This window comes from Balearica regulorum, chromosome 20 (assembly GCF_011004875.1).
Source record: "Balearica regulorum gibbericeps isolate bBalReg1 chromosome 20, bBalReg1.pri, whole genome shotgun sequence".
NCBI lineage: Eukaryota > Metazoa > Chordata > Aves > Gruiformes > Gruidae > Balearica > Balearica regulorum.
The window spans coordinates 6,937,596-6,957,530 of record NC_046203.1 but is presented as its reverse complement, the minus strand read 5'-3'; the positions used below and the strand labels follow the sequence as shown (position 1 = coordinate 6,957,530).

Sequence of the window (19,935 nt, the reverse complement as noted above, 5' to 3'; positions counted from 1 at the left end):
CACAGAGGGCTGTGACCCTGGGAATCCTGGCACACAATAACAATGCCTTGTGTCATCCCCACCAAGGAAGCCTGCAATAGGAGCAGATTGGATCCACGTGCTTCTCTCCCTAGCTGTGATCACTGACTAGCTAGATAATCCCTTCATGGGCTGCTGCTCTACAATTGCAGTGCAGCAACCAATCCAATCCGAGAGCCAGAACCAGGCCCAGGGGGATAATTCCCCTCCTACTTCCCTACAACATGGTGAAATCTACTTGTTTCCATAGAAACAAATCAGTTTGATGTCCACACAGCTCCTGCATCCCTCACTGCTGTGCATCATCAGCCCCAAGCTGCTGAGGCTGAGAGATTTTAAGCAAGTGTCTACAGCTATAGGTCAAGAGTTTGCAGGAAAAACAAGGGGTACTCCCGGCATACAAAACTGACCATCTCACCCAAGATGTCATTTGCTTCAGTTCATCTCTGCTGTGATAATGAATCAGGAATATCCTTCCCCTCCTCCATTTTGAGCATTGACTTGTCTGCCAGATCCCTCCCTGCTACCTTCCTGCAGATGGGTTAGCCCTGAATACGTAAGGACGTAGAACACAGATGGGAAAGGAAAACAGGGCACTCCAATACCTCAAGTGCACTCATGAGCCAATTTCCTCTTTATAGTTTTTACCTGAAAAAAAAACCCCAATACAAATGGATTTTCTTGTTTGGAACCCTGCATTTTACTGCGGAGGATTATTTAGAGAGTGGTACAGCCTACAGTGCATTGCCTGATCTCAAAAAGTCACTGCCCATTATAGCAAATGCTGCATTGACTCTGGGCTGCAGCTATTTCCTGGGGAACAAAAGTCTTGAGGGAGTAGAAAACTGCAGCACTGCTGCTGTGCAGCTTCCTCTGGGATCTTTTGGGTAATTAAAAAAAATGAAGTCCTGGATCTTGCTTGCTGCCTTGGGATATTCAAGGTAAAGAATAACACAGCACTGATTTTACATTACAATACTAGGAACTCAAGAGAATAAGTAGCCTGGTGTATCCTGAACGGATGTGGCAGTAAGGATTACACATTTGTGGAAAATACAGCTTTGATGTCAAGAATTACAATACCAGGAGAAAGAAAACAAGGTTGCTTTCACTCATTTAAGAAAACAAAACACCAGATCTGGGTAGCAATATCAGGATTCAAGGGAAAAAGCAACCACAGCACTGGCTGGGTCCAGAGGCCTCCAGAGCCACAGGTACAAGAAATACTGTACTAGCATGATGTATTCTCTACCCCAGAAGCTGTAAACTGGACCTTTCTGGCTGCCTTGCTGAATTTTCACCATCATAGCATGAAAGCAAGTTTTCCTTTTGTTTCCTCCAAAGCATATATACCCCGGCAAAAAAGTGTCACGCACATTTTATCTCCAGAATCTCCCTGCAACTTCCAGTCTCCAAGGCAGCAATACCAAGCATCAACAACACCCTAAAGCATCAAATTAGTCCAGTCCTGATGGCAGTAGCAAAAAGACTTTTTTTACAGCCAGGTAAACCCATGACCCAGCATCTTTGCTCGTCTCTTTCTCAAGCCGCACTGATCTGTCATAATACTGCAGTAACACCGCTCTGCTTTGGAACAACCAAATCTACAGACAAATCCTGGCTTTGCCATAACAGAAGGGTTGCAGCCCTGAAAAAGATGACCTGTACAGCACCTGCAACTTGAGCTGGGAGAAAACAAAAGGACAAGCTGTACACTAAAACTCTGGGACAGGAATGACTGATTGGAAAGCACAGCCACAGTAACACCCTGGGATTAATGTATGCTAAGACCAATGAACAACAGGCTGACCTTGCTATTTCCCACCACTAGTGTGTCTTAATCTGTCCTAGCTCTCTGGAGTCAGGCTGCAGCTGAGTCTAGACTAAAGGTTTTCCAGCAGTAAAGGCTCTCCTGTGTTCAAGGACACCACTAGACTATGCAGCAGTAACTAATATTCAAGCTATTTGTCACATGGAGACTCTGGATAAAAAGGGGTTTATCCCCCTTTTTGCCCTTCTCTCCTTCAGAGAAGGAAACCAGGTACAATGGCAGACCCAAAGATATCAAACACTCATGGTAAGTATCATCTTAGATTTCTTGTCAAAACTCCATCACCTCTGGAGTCCTGGTATTTGCTGCAAGACCTAGAAGAAGAACAAACATAGCTCAAAGCACATTTCATCACTGCAGTATGACACTTCCTCCACTCCCAGACAGCTCTGTATGCTGGAAAAGAAGACAGTCTCCCCAGAGCCTGAATACCATAAAGGGTACAGACAACTGAAAGAGTTCATTGGAAAAGGCAAAATCACTTTGATGAGCCCACTAATACAAACCCAAACAGAAGTTGTATGAGGAAAGGAGGTGGTACCTCAAGCCACAATGTGCTATTAGTGGCCAGACATGGGTGGTGGGTTTATAAAATTGAATACATGTACCCTGATAATTTATCTTGGGTCAGCAATAAGAGGCAGAGTGTGTTGTGGATGGGGAGATAGGCTGCTTCCCTTCCAACAGGCCAGGTAGGAAGGGCAGAGTTCTGTGGGGTAACAGAGTTATGCCGCACTCTGGCATTGACCAAACCATCCAAGATGCATGGTTGTCCTGCAGAGGGAATTTAAGATGCCAATTTATATCTCAGCTCTGCCTGGAGAAGTATGCAGGAACAGTGCCAAGCTCCTCGCTATGTACTGCACCTCTGCAGTTTCAGATATAATTAGGATCACCCTGGCTGGAAACACAGTGCAGAGGCATTGCTTCTCAAGCCCTTGAAGAAAAAAACAGTAGACTGACTGCTAAACACCTCTAGTGCAAAGCAAAGTCAGAGGCATTAAACTCTACTTCAAAAACCACACAAGACATCTCCATTTCAGGCTATACCAGAATTAAAGTTGGATCAACAGTCCCAGAAGACATGAGCTTTTGACCTCCTGGCTGGTTCTTATCGTCTATCAGCAGCCTTTTGACCAACCAGTGGAACAGCACTTCTCATGTGCCAGGGAACATTTTTCTCAAGTTTGGGCAGTGACCATAGGAAGGGACAAAATGGCAAGTATATATACAGCTACGCATCCACAGAATTTCTAAAGGAGTTCAAGTCTTCACGGAAAATTTTTAGGGCTTAAATTCAAAAAGCAGAGGAGGGTCAAAACTGCTGTTGCCTATTAATGGGCACTGTGAATCTATAGCAAAAATGTGGCATAGTAACCTGGACAAACAGATCAGAGTCTTCTGGTCTTCCATTCCTTCCCCTATTTTCCACAAGTAAAGGGTTTATCTAAATTCCTTCCACTGGTATCTTCCCCCTACCCCTCCAAACCAATACAGTGATTTTGGGAAATGGAAATCCAATAACATTTGGTTTTGCCTGTCCAGGTGTCCAGTTGGAATTCAACTTTGCCCAAACAGAAGTTAGCAAAATACCAAGTGCTAATGCAGTGCCTCACTTGTTCTTTTGCAGTAAGTATTCCTTATTCTTTAAATATCATTCTTTCAATAGTCTATACAAATTCATGCAGGAAATGGACCTCTTTCTCTAAGATGAGTTTGAGGTGCCAGGTAGTTTGCAGGCCTGGCATAACACATCTTGTATGAACAGGCATAAACAGAAAGTAATGCCTAGGAAGAGGAACATCAAATCAGAGTAGCACATCCCAGAGGGGAGAAGTATATTACTGGGACCTCTGCTGAGAGCCGCACAGATGTGGAAGAGGTAACCTGAGTTTCAGCACTGGAGCTGCAGCATTAGCTCTGCAGAGTGACACGTCATGCACCAGTCCCTGAGGGTATTCTGCGTTTTGGTACGTACCAATCCCCTCCTTACCTCTAGCTACAGCCCCACTGCAACAGATCTCCTCTCAAGGCCACCACCACACTCAGGCAATTCCCAGCTATTCATAGAGGAGCTTCTATTAAAAGTAAAAGCACAATCAGCTTAAGAAATGGCCAGAGATTACTCAAGAGATCACAGCAATCAGAAAGAGAGAAAACATAACACATGTACTAGAATCAAGGGGGCCCCATCCTGACTCAGAGCAGTGTAAGTTCAGAGTAAATCATAAGCAAGTCAGTGGAGCTAAATATCAGCATAAAAATTGTGAGGGTTAGAGCTTTGGTTTTTACCAGCTTAATTCTGAACTAGCAGGTCATCAGGTGTATTCCCCTGCTGACAGAGAATTGTTCCTGTGCTGGGAGGCAGGTGGCAAATGGAAGCCCCTGTTTGTAGACATTTACAATTACCTGGATGAGAAAGAGCTCTTGGAGCTGAAACAGCCTGGTAATTTGTCAGATCCTACATAACTTCCTCTGCCTTTACACATGCAAGAGTGGCAGGAAGGCAAAGAGGAAGAACTGTACAAAAACATCAAGTTTTTTTACCTTGTTCTAAAAAAATCAGCTCAGCCTCCCCCATCCCTGGATCTCCAGTCTCAAAAAAAAATAGCAAAAATAATAGGTTTTTTTCTAGTACTCTCCAGGGTAAGTTAACTCTGCTGTAAAGACATTTGCAGATGTTGAGAACCGACTACTCAGCATCAATAGGCAAAAGTCTACAGAGATGCTTCGAGACAGGGTCTAAATGCAGCTGAAAAACTACTCAAATACAGCCACAGCTTATGTTCACCTTTTACACAACATTACAGCAATGCTGCCTGGCTCTTCAGCCAAAATCCACAGCAGTATCAGTTTAATATCAGCTATGCTCTGTCTCAGGCATCCTATATACTACATTGGCCACTCACATTAAGACTGTTTCACAGCCACAAAATTACAGTCCTAGCACAGACAGGATCCCAGCAATTCTCATGTTTGTTACAGTAGTGTTAACTCTTCACCCTTCAACACAGCTGCAACAATGCAACCTAAAGCCATAAGAAACACGAAAGGGAGTGTTAAAGGGGACTGTTGAGGCAATACATTATTAAAATAGTATTTTCACCCCCAGAGACTCAAGTTAAATTCCCATTTCAGTCACAAGTGAGGAAATGGGTTTATTCCAAATGTAATTTTGTATAATTTATTATTCATTGTGACTGCAACATAAGTATTGTAACAGAGCTTATAGGTTTGGGACTAAACCCTGATTTTTAGGAAGGGAAGAGTTGACAACGCAAGTCTTAGAAGTTTTGGGATTCTTTATACTTGTCTCCAGGAGCACTCAGGGAAACAGCATCTTTTAAAGAAAAAAGTACCCTCAAACATCCATGTTAGAAATTGATGTTTTCACTATAAAAGCTACACTGCTCTTCTGTTAGCTTAATTGCTGTGTCCAGGGCTCTAAGAAAAGCTACACAAGTCACAAGATTTGCAGAAAAGTGGCAGAAGTTGGCAAGTTTGCTTCCAGTCAGCAAGACACAGCTTGGGGAGCTTGCATAACGTCTGCTTCCAAGATGCTTCCAAAAGCACGTTATGCTGAACTGCAAGAGGCTACTGACCAAGGATTGAAACACCATCTCGCTTCCATTTGGTCATGGCTGGGTCTGCCAAAGCTTTCAGAGCATCTAACATGGCAAAGAACAATCAGAGACACTGTTAGATTTCAGACTCGGTTCATTCTTCCTGTACTGTGTCTTGAAGGAAAGAAAAATAGTTATCTGTTATAGCCAGCACCAGCCTAGGAGCTGTGACAAGCTTGAAGGTCATGCAGGAAGCAACCATCAGTAACTTAATTGTCCTGTCTGCCCATCTATATAAGACAGCTGAAGAAAATTACTGAGCCACTTTACATTCAATTGTTATTAAAGTATTCCCTAATAGAACTCTGAAAACAAAAAAGCTGGACATAAGTACAAAGTATCAATGAATCAGGTGGAATAATTGTTTAAACATCTAACATTAAATTGTGCTCTCAGTTGCCAGTCACAATGTTTTGATGCACACTCTTGTCTGCTCCTCAGTGAACACTGAAATGTTGCCTCAGTCCTCTCTTCAGACACCCCAATATTTACAGTACTTAATCCTGAGCAAGGCATCCAACTCTCATGACTAAACTGCATCAAGCCACTCAAAAAAAGCGTAACGCATGCTTTAGAAGGTTCACAGATAAATATAAATGAAAATAGCTTTTTGGAGCTTTTCAGAACTAGTCCTGCTTGCAGTCTGACCACCTCCAGGCCTGACCAGACCATCTGAGCGTTCAAGTCACTAGGAACAAAACCCTGGGCTATTCCTCTATTGAGCTGCACTGCCCATCCCTGCTCTGAAAGGGTATGCTCAAAAATGTAAGTGCTACCAGTTCTCCAGTGCAGCATCTCATCTCCCAGTGCTTTCTAAGATTCCTCAAATCCAGTCTCTGCTCTATACCAGCAGCCAAAGGTGGCTGCATCAGTCCCAACCTCTCTGCAGAGCAGACCTAAGTAACCAGCAGCATTGGGCAAATGAGGCTGCACAAACAGCTAAAGCTCTTGACACACCACTTCCGGAGAGAAGACAGCGCTTTCAAAGGGCTCACACAGATATCCCTGTACCACCCTTGCAGAGTTTTAACTTACTGTTAGGAAAAACAGTTTCCTACTTTATGATTAACCTTTTCTAGTGTTATTTCAAATGTCCATTAATATGACGTGACAAAGACCAACAGCCTCTCATTTCTACAGATGAGGAAAAAGGTATAAAATATTAGTCACACAAGAAATTCTGTTCACAGCTCTGAAACAAAATATCTCAAGGCTAAACATGCCCATCTGCCTGTTATCAGAGACAATATTCCTTTGCCTTGAGCTTTTGCTCTCTATCAGGATGTGCAAACCAGGTCTGAGATCAAGAAAATAAAATTTCAAGTGGAATGAGCAACTGTCCCACTAGTGAGCTATTTTCCCACTGTGCATGACTAGATTTTTTTTTTGTACCAGATTTAGTTTTAGCTCTCCTCCCAACTAGCAGTACTCTGACTCATATGCTTACAAATCCGCTAGTCCAAGAAGGAAAGTATTACACCCAAAAAACTTTAGGTGGTTTTTTTAGTGGCATATCAAGGAAGTAGGTTTACCCTACACATTACCAGTAAATTTCCTTTCACAAATGCCACCTCAAAACCAATTTTACATTGGGCATATAAACCAAACATTATATGCTTCTAAGTGACTGCCTGCCACTCTTTCAGTAGATCCTCTGGTTTTGCCACTCAAATGCATTGCCTGAAACAAAAACCTGAGCATTGGCTTGCACGGGTGGAGCACACACAGGTTTGCTCTTGTCTAATAAATTCACTGCTCAAGGCATCTCGATAAGTTCCATCCCAGTAGCTAGAACACAGCAAGAACCTTCCTTGATTAACTTAGTGTAAGTTTTCAACAACTTCCATTTCTCCTCAAAAAGATTCATCTTAAAGATGCTAAGAAATCCTTACTCAGAAGCTTTACTCACAACTTGTTAAACTTGAAGTTAAATATAAAGTAGGCACATTCAGTAATTCACCAGATCAGGAAAGGGATTAGCCTCCTGCCTTAGAATAACATTTTCAGAAGCTGCCTCAGATAGGAGGTGCTGCAGACAGACTCCCACACCTTCTATTTAAGTCTAGCAGAGTTCTGCCTGCTCAAAGCATCTGGAGAAGTCATGTTCAAGGACTCGACTTGGCATTCCCACCTAGATATTGAACCATGGTTTCTGAAAACAATCAGTAGCCTTTAAAAATAGAAGTTAGTCTTTGCTTTGTCTTTTTTTTTTTTTTTTTGACTGTGTGAAAAGTTTTAAGCATGTGGAGTTTTAAAAACAGTAACGGCCGGCAGTTTTAGCATAGGGGAATGCTTTTGCAAACTTCCAACTTATTTCCCCCACTGGCTCTGCAGACTCTTTACAGCCCTGTATCACAGCATACAGTTATAGAGCAAACAAAAAATCCACATCACTTACCTATCTCAAAGTACAGCAAGGACTAATCAAAGCTCAGGATGCTCAAAGATTCCCAACATGAGGATTTTCATGGTAACAAGGAAGAGTCCACACTAGCAAAGAAGGCATCCTCCTAATCGGCCAGCTATCAGATGATGAATTCCAGCAGTGACAAAGCAACCTGTCATTTTCACACACCAGAAGTCCAGGCAAGCCTCAACCTACACAATACTGAGCATCAGCTTCTAAACCGGACATACAGCTGGTTTCCTTTCCCTGGGTAAATTCCGACATGATCTGAGACATGCCATAAGGATCTCTTTTCCTCGTGAATATAAAGCTAGTGGGCAGTTACCAGAAGTACGAGATCATCACTAAAGAGTTAACCTGAAGGATACGGTCAGACAGTGAGATCTGCAGAGAACATCTAACTGCCATAGGAAGTAGAAAAAAATATTAAGACTTGTATTTATTTGAGCCAACCCCTATAACATTAAAGCAAATAGAGGACAAATACAGGCAGACACTGCTGCAGCATCCACAAACATTAAGATCCATGCTTCCCCCCTTTACAGCCATCCACATCATGTTTTAACTTAGTTACGTATCTCCTCATAGCTTTCCTCCTCCCACAAGTGTTTGCTCAGAGCTGTACAGATTTCTCTTAAGTTAAATTATTTTAGCTTGTGGTCTGCCAGAACACATTATCCATTTCCCCCAGTGCTCCATATTTTCTTCCTTCCCCAATTAATCTGAGATGAAAATAAGTATTCTCTTCACTGAAGACCAAAGACTTACTGCCACTCAAAGGACACTATCTGACCACGATTTATTTCTCTAAACAGCAGAATCCTACTTCTGGCTCTTGCACCACCCTCTAGAATCCTAAATAAGTCAGCTCCCAAGCAATGCCTATGTCTTTAACTTGCAGATACACAACAGCATTTGGTCAGCTCACAGATATATTTATCAAACAACAGTTAAGGGTCCATGACTTGCAATTACTCTCTCTGCCAGCACTCTGGACATGGAAATGTATCTCAAAGCAGGACAAAAAAAAGAATCATATTTAAGGACCCCTTTTGTGGCCAGAGCAGAGCAAATTAGTGAGTGTATTTTCCTGTTTAAATTTAAATCTGCCACTAAAGTACTGCATTGATGCTCAACATTACCCAGTACAGTGGACATCCTCAACCTATACATAGCATAGCTATGATTTTTAGAAGATTTAAACCCTCAGTTCTCTTCATAGCACTCAATCTCATATAGCATGTACTACAGCAGAAGCTTGAGCAACTTAAAAGCACAAACATCATTGACAAAACAGTTTTCCTGCAGTATCTGAATAGACCAAGTATCTACATCTCTGTATGCATCCCCATAGGATCTTCTACTTCTAGATAGTTGCTAAATACTGCTGTTGGCCTCCAAAGGTATTTTGCTGGAGAAGCTTCCCACCATAACAAAGTATGTATTATCAAAGAAGGCATTCCCTCATCAGATTTTGGGGGTTTAAGTATTTATCTCTAAATGGCTAGGGAAAGTTGAGATACGAAGATGCTCCTCAAAGTTATACCTTAAGCCAAACTAAATCCTGTGGCTTCAAGATCTAGCTTTGCATTTTCAGTATGTGACACTGCAAGGCAAAGACAGTTTCAGTACATGCTGCCTGGCCCTTGCCTGGTTTTGTGAGGGCAATTACCGTAACACAGGTACCAAGCTTCACAGGTATTTATGCTTACCACTGCCACAGGTATTGCAATGCTGCATTTTCCCTGCTCTTTTACCCAATGCTGAAATTTCAGTTTGCTAGGAGAGGCAAGGTTAGCCCAAGACAATTGAGTTAAGTTCATGCCTGCCTCCAGCTTCCTTCCAGGCAACACATAAACATTATTTAATTCAGCATATACCATCAAAGCCTGGTGACAGGCTGCTGTTTGGGACATAAGACCTTCCAAGAGAGGATGCTTTTGGGGTAATGCTCAGGTCTGGGGTCAAATAAACCTTGATTCACTTCCCACAACTTTGGCACTGCTTAGCTCCCTTGATCATAAACAAGACAGTTTCACCTCCATTCAAGTCCTTCCATCTACTGTTCCCAGTCCTCAGTCATTGCCTCCTCAGCAGTCCCCTTAAACCATCTGTTCTCCAGAAGTCAGAGGTGCCTTGTTTTCTCCATGAAGAGCAATGCAGCTGTCCTAGCAGGGCTGAGCAGCACACTGTCTTGGATCAGACAAGAACACAAGGCACAGACATTTACGCAGCCATCTGAACACAGCCCAGTGCTTTCAGTTTTTCCCATTTATAAATCAGAGATAACAGTAATACTCCCACAAACCCAGAGATTTGTGTAACAGTGCTCTGAGACCTTAGGATTTAAAAACGTTTGTTATTTTCACATGGCAAAATAAGAATGGCACTAACATGGATGATTTTACAGTTTGTGGGCTATCTTGTACATCCCTTCTTCGTCCTTTGGGCTCTCTCAAGTTGAATTAGCACATGCCATATGCTTTGTTCATTTTATCAGACCAATTTTGCTGGTACTGGTGCCTGCTCTAAGACCTTGTAATTTAAAAAAGTGGCAGCAGGAAAGTAACGCCACCATAAGAATGGACTAAATTATGCCTGAGGTCCCTTCCAACCTGAGTTATCCTATAAGCCTATAACCACACCAACAGGAAATGCCTGGACCTGACCTGATGAACCTTCCTTCCAGTTTTGGGGCCCACGATAAACCAGTCTACAAAGAGATGTATCACCTGTCTGGCTTCTACATGGCTTCTCTCATCTCTTCAGTGATTTTAACACCATCAGCCGGTATCCTAGTCACCATGCTGAGTCGCCGGCAGCAAAAGCACACATAGCAGCCACGCTGACATCTGGTATTATAAATAAAGGCTCTGCACTGTTGGATAATCTGTTAACAGCAGAGTAAGAGCCACTGGAAGAGTAATTAGCAGCAACTAGTAAGCCATCGCATTCAGGAAGAAAGAAACATTTGTTTGTTAAGACATGTAACTAAACATTGATCACAGTCAGCATCACTCCTCTGTGCTTCAAGGATTCCAGCATGCATGGGATTCAGTGCCAGCAGCAGCCCTAGACTGAAGTCCTGCATAGCCACAAGCTAGGTCTGGCAGTGGGGGCAAGTGTGCCACACTGCTATGCAAACATGCCTCGATAACAATTTTAAAAGGAGCCCCCGCAGGTACTGAGTGGGGAAAACAATCCTGTCAGGGACTCCAGCCCCTCTGCTGAAGTACCCCCATCAAGTAACTCAGTCAGTACCAACTGCATTGGCATTTGTTCTTGCGCAAATTTCCATCCATTCTGAGAGAAACTCATCAGCACTCACATTCACTGTGCAGTGAGCAGCTGCTGAGCAATAGCTGCACCACCATCCTGGTATCAAGCTGGAGCAGTGACATATGTCATGTCCACACTACAGCAATAATTGTATTTGTACACAGTAGGTCTACACACAGTTTCTTCTTATGCCTATTCAGACAAGAAAACAGCCCCTATCATAATTACATTGGTGAACCATGCTTATTCTGGATCCTATTTCCACAGCTTCTTATCATGGTTTCCAAAGCCCACACAAAAAGAAAAGAGGCTATACATTACAGCAGGGCCTCAACATTATTTTAACAGGATTGGGTTTGGCAGCATATACACATACATTCTGTGGTAAGATGTCTCATATTACCAGTCTCTAAACTAGCCAGCACTCAAGGGTATCAAATGGAGAAAGACCTCTTCCCTTTGACATATTTTCCATTTCCACTCCAATTATTTCCTCTAAATGCTTTTCTACAGACAGGTCTATCAGCTTCTGCTCAGGGGACCCTTCATTATTTCGTTTCCTAAAAGCCACAGCACTGTAACTTGCTGCTAGAGAGACAACTGATGGGGGACAGTGAGGTCACAAGGTCTCCTGGGACAGAGGTCATCAGAAAGAGACAGAAAACAATTTAATTTGCTCTCCACCAGGCAGATAAAATCTCCAGTTCTCAGTTAGTGCCAGTGGAGATGCATCAAGGATTACCATATCCCTTTCTGTTTGCTCAGTCTAAAAGAGAGGGGCAGTGTACCCCGATACACTGACTGTCCTTCAACAAGCCCTCCTCTGGCTTGACAACCATACCTTATATATTATGCCACTGCAGCACTGACTGTATAGATCCTCTAAAAAGGACTTACAAGGTTAGGCTGCCAGTACTTAGAAAGCATGAAAACAGCAGAGCCAACAGGTGAACCCGTTTTGCTCACATATTTCAGCAGACTCATTTCCCCCTACTTCTTAGAAAGCTACAACACAGCAAGTTTTTCACTTTGGTGGTAGGAATCATTATTTTTCTTCCTGTGTCTATGGACAAACAAGTAGATCCTGGTCTATGACCTGAGGCTCAGTAAAATGTGTTCCTGCAATGTCCTTCCCTTGGCGTGATTCCCAGCGTCCCTGAGGGATGCTGCATGGACTGTTGGAAGTTAGCTAGAAAGGATCCCAAACTCTTTGAATGTGTATCTATAGCGAAGCAAAAAAATCTTATAAAGACTGTGTTTTCTTTGCACCAGATACAATCCCTGTGCCTCCTTCCTAGTACACACAGCACACCTTGCACTCGCTGCTCAAGGCTACCCTTGCACAGGTCCAGAATTTGGGGCTACTCACAGCTAAACAAGCAATCCATACACACCACAGACCCTTCCAACAGTAGAAAAGCTTTATAAGCCATCCGGCAGCAAACAGCTTAAAAGGCAAAGTGGGGGTGGGGGAAGGACATCCAATAGATGTCACAAATGCAGTTTGCTGAAAAAGAAAAACCCACGCAAGCATCTGACCAGGTATCATAGCAGTCACTGCTTTTAAGACAAGTCACCAGCAGCTCACATGCCCCTCATAGCATAAAAAAAAACCCTTGATAACTAAAACCTGTATATCATTGAATAGAATTAATTAACGAGGCCAGAAACAAGCTGAGGAACAACCCCCCTCCCCAGGTGTTGTGTGTCTACACTGGAGCAGATAACCAGGGAGCACGGCCTGCAATTTACTCAAGTTGCAGATGATGAATGCGAAGGTCACATGAAGGGAAGGCATCAGTATATTGCCTGTCACAAAATGGTAGCACCCGGGGATTTGAGCATATAGGAGAGAGATAACCCCGTCCTTCCTATAGCCTCCCCGAAGCTCCTGACATGGCATCCGCTATGGAGGACAGCGAGGCAGGCCTGGGGGAGGGGGACGGAGCAGATTAAACTTAAATACACACACGTACACACACACACCCCCACCTCCACGACAATATCCATCTCTCGGACCCCGCGGAGGGGGCACCCCGGCCCGGCGGCCCCGCACCGAGCAGGGGAAGGGACTGCTCCCCACTGACATTTCAGCCCCTCCCGTTATGTAACGGCCAGGGCGCACCTCCCAGCGGGGATGGGGGGGGAAGCTCCCACCGGCCCCGAAGGTGCGGCACAGGCGGGGATCCCGCTACGGAGACACCCCCCCCCTCCTCGAGGCTGGTAGACCTCCTCCGATCCTCCCTGCACCGCAACGCCCGGGCGTCCCGCAGCGCTGCCCCGCTACTGCGCTGCCCGCGCACCCAGCCGCTCTGCCCGCGCAATGCACATACACCCAGCCGCTCTGCTAGCGAGCTGCACTGCCCGTGCATCCAGCCGCTCTGCCCATGCACCGCGCTGCCCGTGCATGCGGCGGCTCCGTCCGTGCACCGCGCTGCCCATACACTCAGCCTCTCTGCCCATGCACCCCTGCCCGTGCACCGCGCTGCCCATGCACCGCGCTGTCCACGCATGCAGCAGCTCTGCCCGTGCACCGCACTGTCCACGCACTGCGCTGGCCACACAAGCCGCTCTGCCCGTGCCCCCCGCAGCCCTGCCTGCGGCGAGATTCCCCAGGGACCACCCCCCCCCCCGCCCTTTACCTCCCGACGAAATTCTCCAGCACGGAGCTCTTGCCGGCGCTTTGCCCCCCCACCACGGCAATCTGCGGCAGGTCGAGGTTGGCGTTCTGCCCGATGGCGGCGAAGGCGTCCTGCAGCCGGTTGACCAGCGGGATGAGGTCCTCCATCCCGCGGTTCCCCATGGCTGCGGCGCGGCAGTGGCTCTTCGCACACGCGAGCTCACACTACTGCTTTCTGCGCCCTCCCCAGCGGGTAAGCCCGGCTCTCGCTGCCCCAGCCGGTGGGCACCGGCACCAGCCACCGCTCCTCGCCCCGCTCGACGCCGCCCGCTCCCGCCCGGGCTCCGCTCGCCTCAGCCCGCCCCGCCGCGCCTGCAGACAGCCACGCGCCGCCGCCAGGGGGCCTTAAAGGGCGCCGGCGCCGCGCTGCATCGTGGGAGATGTAGTCCCGGGGCTGTGAGGGGGCGCCAACGAGGGGGCGCCTGGCGGCGAAGCCTTCTCACAGCCCCCCCTCCGAGGCCAGGGTTGGCCCCGGGATCTGCGCCCGGAGACGCCGGGAACGGGCCAGCTCGCTCCCCCGAAATCAGAGCAATGCAGGCTGTCCCCAGGCCTCAGGGGCTGTGTGGTGCCATGGCCTGTGCGTGGCAGGTTGACACACTGGTAGGGTCCAGCTAGGGTAGGTGTGCAGCCCAGTCAGGGTGGCACATGGTTCAGTCGCTGTACTTGTTTGTGAGCCTGTACCGCTCGGTCACTATCCCTGTAGGGTGGAGTCACTATTTCTATGCAGTCCAGTCAACATACAGGTATGATTTGGTCAATGTACCCTTATGGTTTGGTTAATACACCCGCACCGTTTGGTCTTTACACCCATACAGTTCAGTCAATACATCCATGCAGTTTGGTCACAGTACCTGTACAGGTGGTTGATACACCCATACGGGACAGCTTTGTGCCAGGACAGCACTTGTAGAATTGCCAGAATACAAGGAATAATACTTGGTGTAATTAAACTGGAGGCTTGGAAAAACACTACTGCACTTCTGCTGCTTCATCTTCATTCCAACATGGATGAAAAACACATCAATATCTGTTTATGGCTGCAAGCAGTAGATGATATTTTTGCTATGTTTGCTTTACAGAAACACAAAACAATACTTCATTTTATGTACTTAGATTTTGTTTTTAAAAATAATTTGTCTACAATAAAGAGGAAAATTTGATGTTAGGTTTTTAAAAGGGCTGGGGTTTTAATAAGAACATAATGTGAGGCCATATTTGATTTGAAAGTATAGCAGTGAAAACAAGCGTTCAAAAAAGAAGCCGATGGCTAGCGGTGACTCAGGAGGATGGAGAATGCTGCATTTCAAACACCTCTCAGTTCGTGCTACCCAGTACTCCTGTTCACAGCTCAGAGACAGCTGGGGGTGGTGGGGGAAAGCAGTAACAGAAAACTGCAACAGATTTTGAGCTGTATGTTTTGTTTTAAACAGCAACTTTTTAGTTATAAAGATTCTAAGGAAGATTTCACAGATGTCCATCAAATGTAATCCATGCAAAAATACCCACCTGGGTGTATAGAGAAACTGGAACAACCACGCTGAGGGGTGAATTTGGCTCACTATTGGTGAAGATGCCCAAGGGAAATGCTCTGAAAACATCACCAGTGTGCAGGTAAGAACACTGAAGGAAGGGAAGGGAGCTGCTCCATCTGTATGGGTAACACCATTGCAGGGCATACGTGGGCTGTTTTGGGGGCTGTTGATGCTATTTTTTCCTTTCAGCAAATTGCCCAGTGAATCTGAAGAAACAAGCTAGAGAAACTCAACATAGACTGTGGACAAAAGTCATTGTGCATCTGTGCAGCCATTCTGATTGTTTATGTTGAAGGAACCTGGAGAAAAAACATTGTTTTTTTTTTCATTAGAAGCTGATAGCTGCTCCTTCATAGAGGTCACCACAAAAAGAACAGTGAAAAGTATCAAAGGCTTGAAGAATGGTGTCACCTTCCTCCCTGGATCAGAGCTGACGCTCAGGGAACTTTAGACTGTGAGGATCTTTGAAGCTTTGTTTGAGAAACCATAAGAAAAGATTTGTCCTTTTCCTAGAGGTTGCTGTAACCTGAAGTTCACCCACACAGTTCTAATTTCAATACAGAGGAAGATTGCCCAGCTGCATCACTGCAATCATCTCACATGATATAACAGCTTTACTAATAAGCCTTAATGACCATGACCAGCCTCATAGGGCTTAGTTACAGCCCTATATGCCTATGGAGTCTTTGATTCTGCTTTTGACTGATAGGCTGAGTCCTTAGCTCTCCCTCATTGCTGTCAGTGTGCCTGGAGATCACTAGACTTGGCCTGCAGGTTGGTGTCTCTTCTTGACCTTGGACCTGCCTCATTGCTATGCTGCTGCCACCTTATGATCTGGACTTCTTGTTAGACTTAGCTGTTATCTTTGGTCTGTCCTGCTTGCTTCCCTTGGGTGCTGTGAGATTAGGCTGTGGTTAGCAATAACCTTGCTAGCTGTGGGATTTACCCCTTGGCCCCTGCCTCCCCTTCCCCTGGGGAACAGCCATGTTATTGCTGTTCCCTCATAATGGCATTAGCTGCTTAGTTAGTATGTGAAGTGACTTGACTTTGCTCCCCTTCTTGTCCCTCTATGCCATCCCATGCATCCACACCTGCCTTTAATACTCCACAAAAGTAACTATATTTGTTTGTGGCTATCAACATTTTTCTATAAATAGAAACATCAACCTGTAAGTATTGTATCCTGCTTCCTGCTCAGCACTCTAAGCAGGTATTTTGTTTTGGGTGAGCCCAGTCCAGAAATAATTATTCAGGCTTATACCATTTTCTGGAAAAGCTAAAATTAAACTAATTAACTTGTTTTGGGAAAGTACAGTATGTCAACAGCTGATATCAAAGACTATGAAGGGAGATATAGGGTTCATGTTGCCAGTTAAGGAGCTAGTACAGCTGAACAGCTCATGACTTCTTTGCAGGTATTCTTTCATATGTTTTCTAGTTTTATTTTTCTGTGAAACTCATACTTAGTTCTCGGTAAATGTGGTCCTTGGTCTAACTTACTGTGGTCTCAAACGGCAAAATTGCACTGGAGGCACAAGGGGAGCTAATAGGGTGCTCTCCAGGTCCACAAGAAAAAGGAGTGGTGGAAGTGATAAAAAACTGAATTATTGGCAGACTTTACATAGATTTCTCAGCACATTAATGTTAGTGTAAAACTGTAAGATGCACAAAATGTGCTTCTGCTTCCCCTGTCTTGCAGAGATGCTTGTAAGCAAATGAGACCACCGTGTGTGTCTGCAGTGTTATCCCTACAGGAACTCATTAATATCGTGGAGTCTATCGAAAGACTCCTGCAGCAATTGTAATCACACAACCCAGAGAGACCCGAACTCCAGTGTCAGAGACAGTGAAGCTTGGTTTTTAAGAAGCTTTAGAAACCGACACCTCCCACTGATGAAAACGAGAACTGCAGGCACTCAAAATCACTCCTAAAGCCTTCCATTTTCTCTCCTGCAAGAAACTGAGCTGCAAGGATGTAAGCAGCAAGCAGGCCTTCTGAGTCTATAATATGTCCCAGCTGTGACTTACGCAGCAGCATGTAGCAGTTATAGGAGGAAAACCAACTATGTGATCATCCTTCATGAGAAATTCTGTAAAACTGCAATGTCTGTGAAATAAAAAGGAATTTTATAAACTGGAGCGGACGGGGAAAATCTATTTATTTCTACCTTGATAGAAGAACTTAAGATGTGAGCAAAGAAAGATAAGGAGGATGAGATACCCCCCCCCTTCCTCAAGGTGCTATGCATGCTTCTGGAAGTACTTTAATATGAATCCCTAAAAATGCATGTGGGTGTAACTATGTGTTTTTCTGTGTATGGCTATCAACACAAAGACAGTTTTGTACACTGATTTTGTTAGCTCATGTAAATAGAACTCCCAGTTTACTTAGCATAATTAGAAATACACTTGAGTGCTGGAGTCTGTCCCTCATTCCTTGCCCTTGTAAAAATAACACACCTAGTCCTGAGAGAAAAAAGAGGCAAAAATATGAAATACAATTAGCTTATTATTCTCCCACTTATCTGCAAACTGTTTCCATTGACTTCAGGTAGAGCTATAAATGTTCAGAATGCTTCACAGTGGATTATGAAATGGGTGCTCCTGGTCCTTTGGTTTCCTACGAAATGTTTGTAAACACAGGTAAGAATTTAAATTCAATGTTTAAAAACAGAGCTTAGAATATAAGTTCCATAAAGAATCATGTCTAGGATGGTCACTATAAATATAGAATGTATTATACAGCTGCCAAATAGTTAAAATAAAATTAACCTCTTAAATTGTTTCCATCTCTGGAGGCAGCTTTACATAGTCAAATAAATTTTTAAAGGATCTATTGTACAGATACTTAAATGCCACTATAGTAGCAATGATAACATAGTAGCATCGTTATCTCTTGTGGTATCGATTGCTCAGAATGTAAGTTTCTCTCTGATGTTCTTAGTGGTTGGAAAAGCTATTGTAAAGAAGAGAGGCTTTTATTTTTTTTATTTTCAAATATAGAGCTTTTCTTTGTAGAACGAAATAGTGAAATGCTTCCTCATCTTCTGTTCTGAAACAGGAAATGCGCTGAACTGGTCTAAGAATCCCTCAAAAAAGGGTAAAAGAAGGTAAATGTAGTATATGAGATGCTGGGTCATGTTTATCTTTAGTGTGACTTCACAGAAGCCAGAATGTACATAAGGAAAGAAATAAGCTGAATGTTATAGTCCATTAGGAAAGGGATCTGGACATGGATGTGAGTTTAAGTTAGTATTTCCACATCCGATGAGATGATACAAAATAGTTCTTGGAATATATTTTACCTTGTGAGACTGAAAATCACTGATAGAAGCTGATTGGCCATGTGGCAAAATAGGTATAAACCCAGTATCTTAGTTTATATCCTGTAGGCCTGCCCTGCCAGTCGAGAAATATCAGGAATAGGTTTCTAAAGCAATAGAAGAAAGAGTGGGTGCAAATATCCCTTAACACACAAATTGTTTTGCTTTGAAATGTTGTGTGCTACTGCTTTCACCCTGTGAATACAGACTTCCTCCACACAAAATAGCCATGAAAAACAGTGCAACTCCAGTAATTAATATTGGCTGTTGAGAGCAGGTCTGGTGAAACTTGACCCATCCTTTCAATGGACAGGCCCCAAAAGCAGGAGGAAAAAGTACTTTGAAGCTCCATACGCCTTTCTCTCCAAGGAGTTTGGGAGGTTTAAAGATATTACAGTGAGAACTAGTTAGTTCCTAGTGAAATGGATGAGTAATAACACCATCTTGGCAGATTGCAGAGGAAATTGTGGGCACCGCAGCTTCTTGGTGCTCTCATAGGCACTGAGAAACTGAGACTGCTCTTGAAAATCCAAGTGTATGCGGCTTCACCAAGGATTGCATACCAAGTCTTTCTCAGAGCCAAAATTAAAACATACAACTGCACAGTCCAGTCACGCTGTACACTAGAAATTTCTGGTTATCTGCATGTCTGATCTGGTCCCTGGAACAAATTCATATAGCCCAGCAAAAACTTGGCTATTCAGTTCCTGAATAAAAAGCATTCATATGGTCTGTCCTCTTATCTGCCAAGAAATTTCATAACCCTGATCTAATCATATAGAAGTTTAATGCAGGTTGACTTATAGTGATGATTCAACAACTCTGTTGATGTTGGTCTGAGTATTACAGGATACTTTCTGGGTCATTTTCCTGCCTTGACCTTCTAATTCTTATTCTGCTTCATTCACTCCCATTGCCTATGAGCTGCAATCTCTGTGTAACCATCCCCTGAGTGGATACCTAGGTTATGAATGAGTAATAATGTTGTAGTCTGTATTGTAGCACTATGTTTTTAAGATTCCATGTATTCTCACATAATAACATGTATATACCACCGTGTAGTGAACAGCAAGTTGCTTGATAATTGAAAAGGAGATGTTCCTCACAGGAAAAAAACAACTGTCAGGAGATGAGAGGTCAAGGTTTGTGTACCAATGGTCAGTGGGCACCAACAGGGAGTATCCCTTGGCTGTCAGCTTAAGACACATTGTTTTATTGCCTGTAATGAAAGAAAGGATCCTA

General features: G+C 44.2%; 1 protein-coding gene across 1 annotated transcript in view; it reads right to left on the bottom strand.

Annotated features, from left to right (window-relative positions):
- Positions 1-14,133, bottom strand: part of DNM1 (dynamin 1) — a 68,342-nt gene extending 54,209 nt beyond the window's left edge. The window contains 1 exon segment of the mRNA XM_075772337.1: positions 13,801-14,133. Coding sequence (XP_075628452.1) covers positions 13,801-13,961 — 161 coding nt within the window. The 5' untranslated portion in view covers positions 13,962-14,133.
- Positions 14,134-19,935: the final 5,802 nt, after the last annotated feature.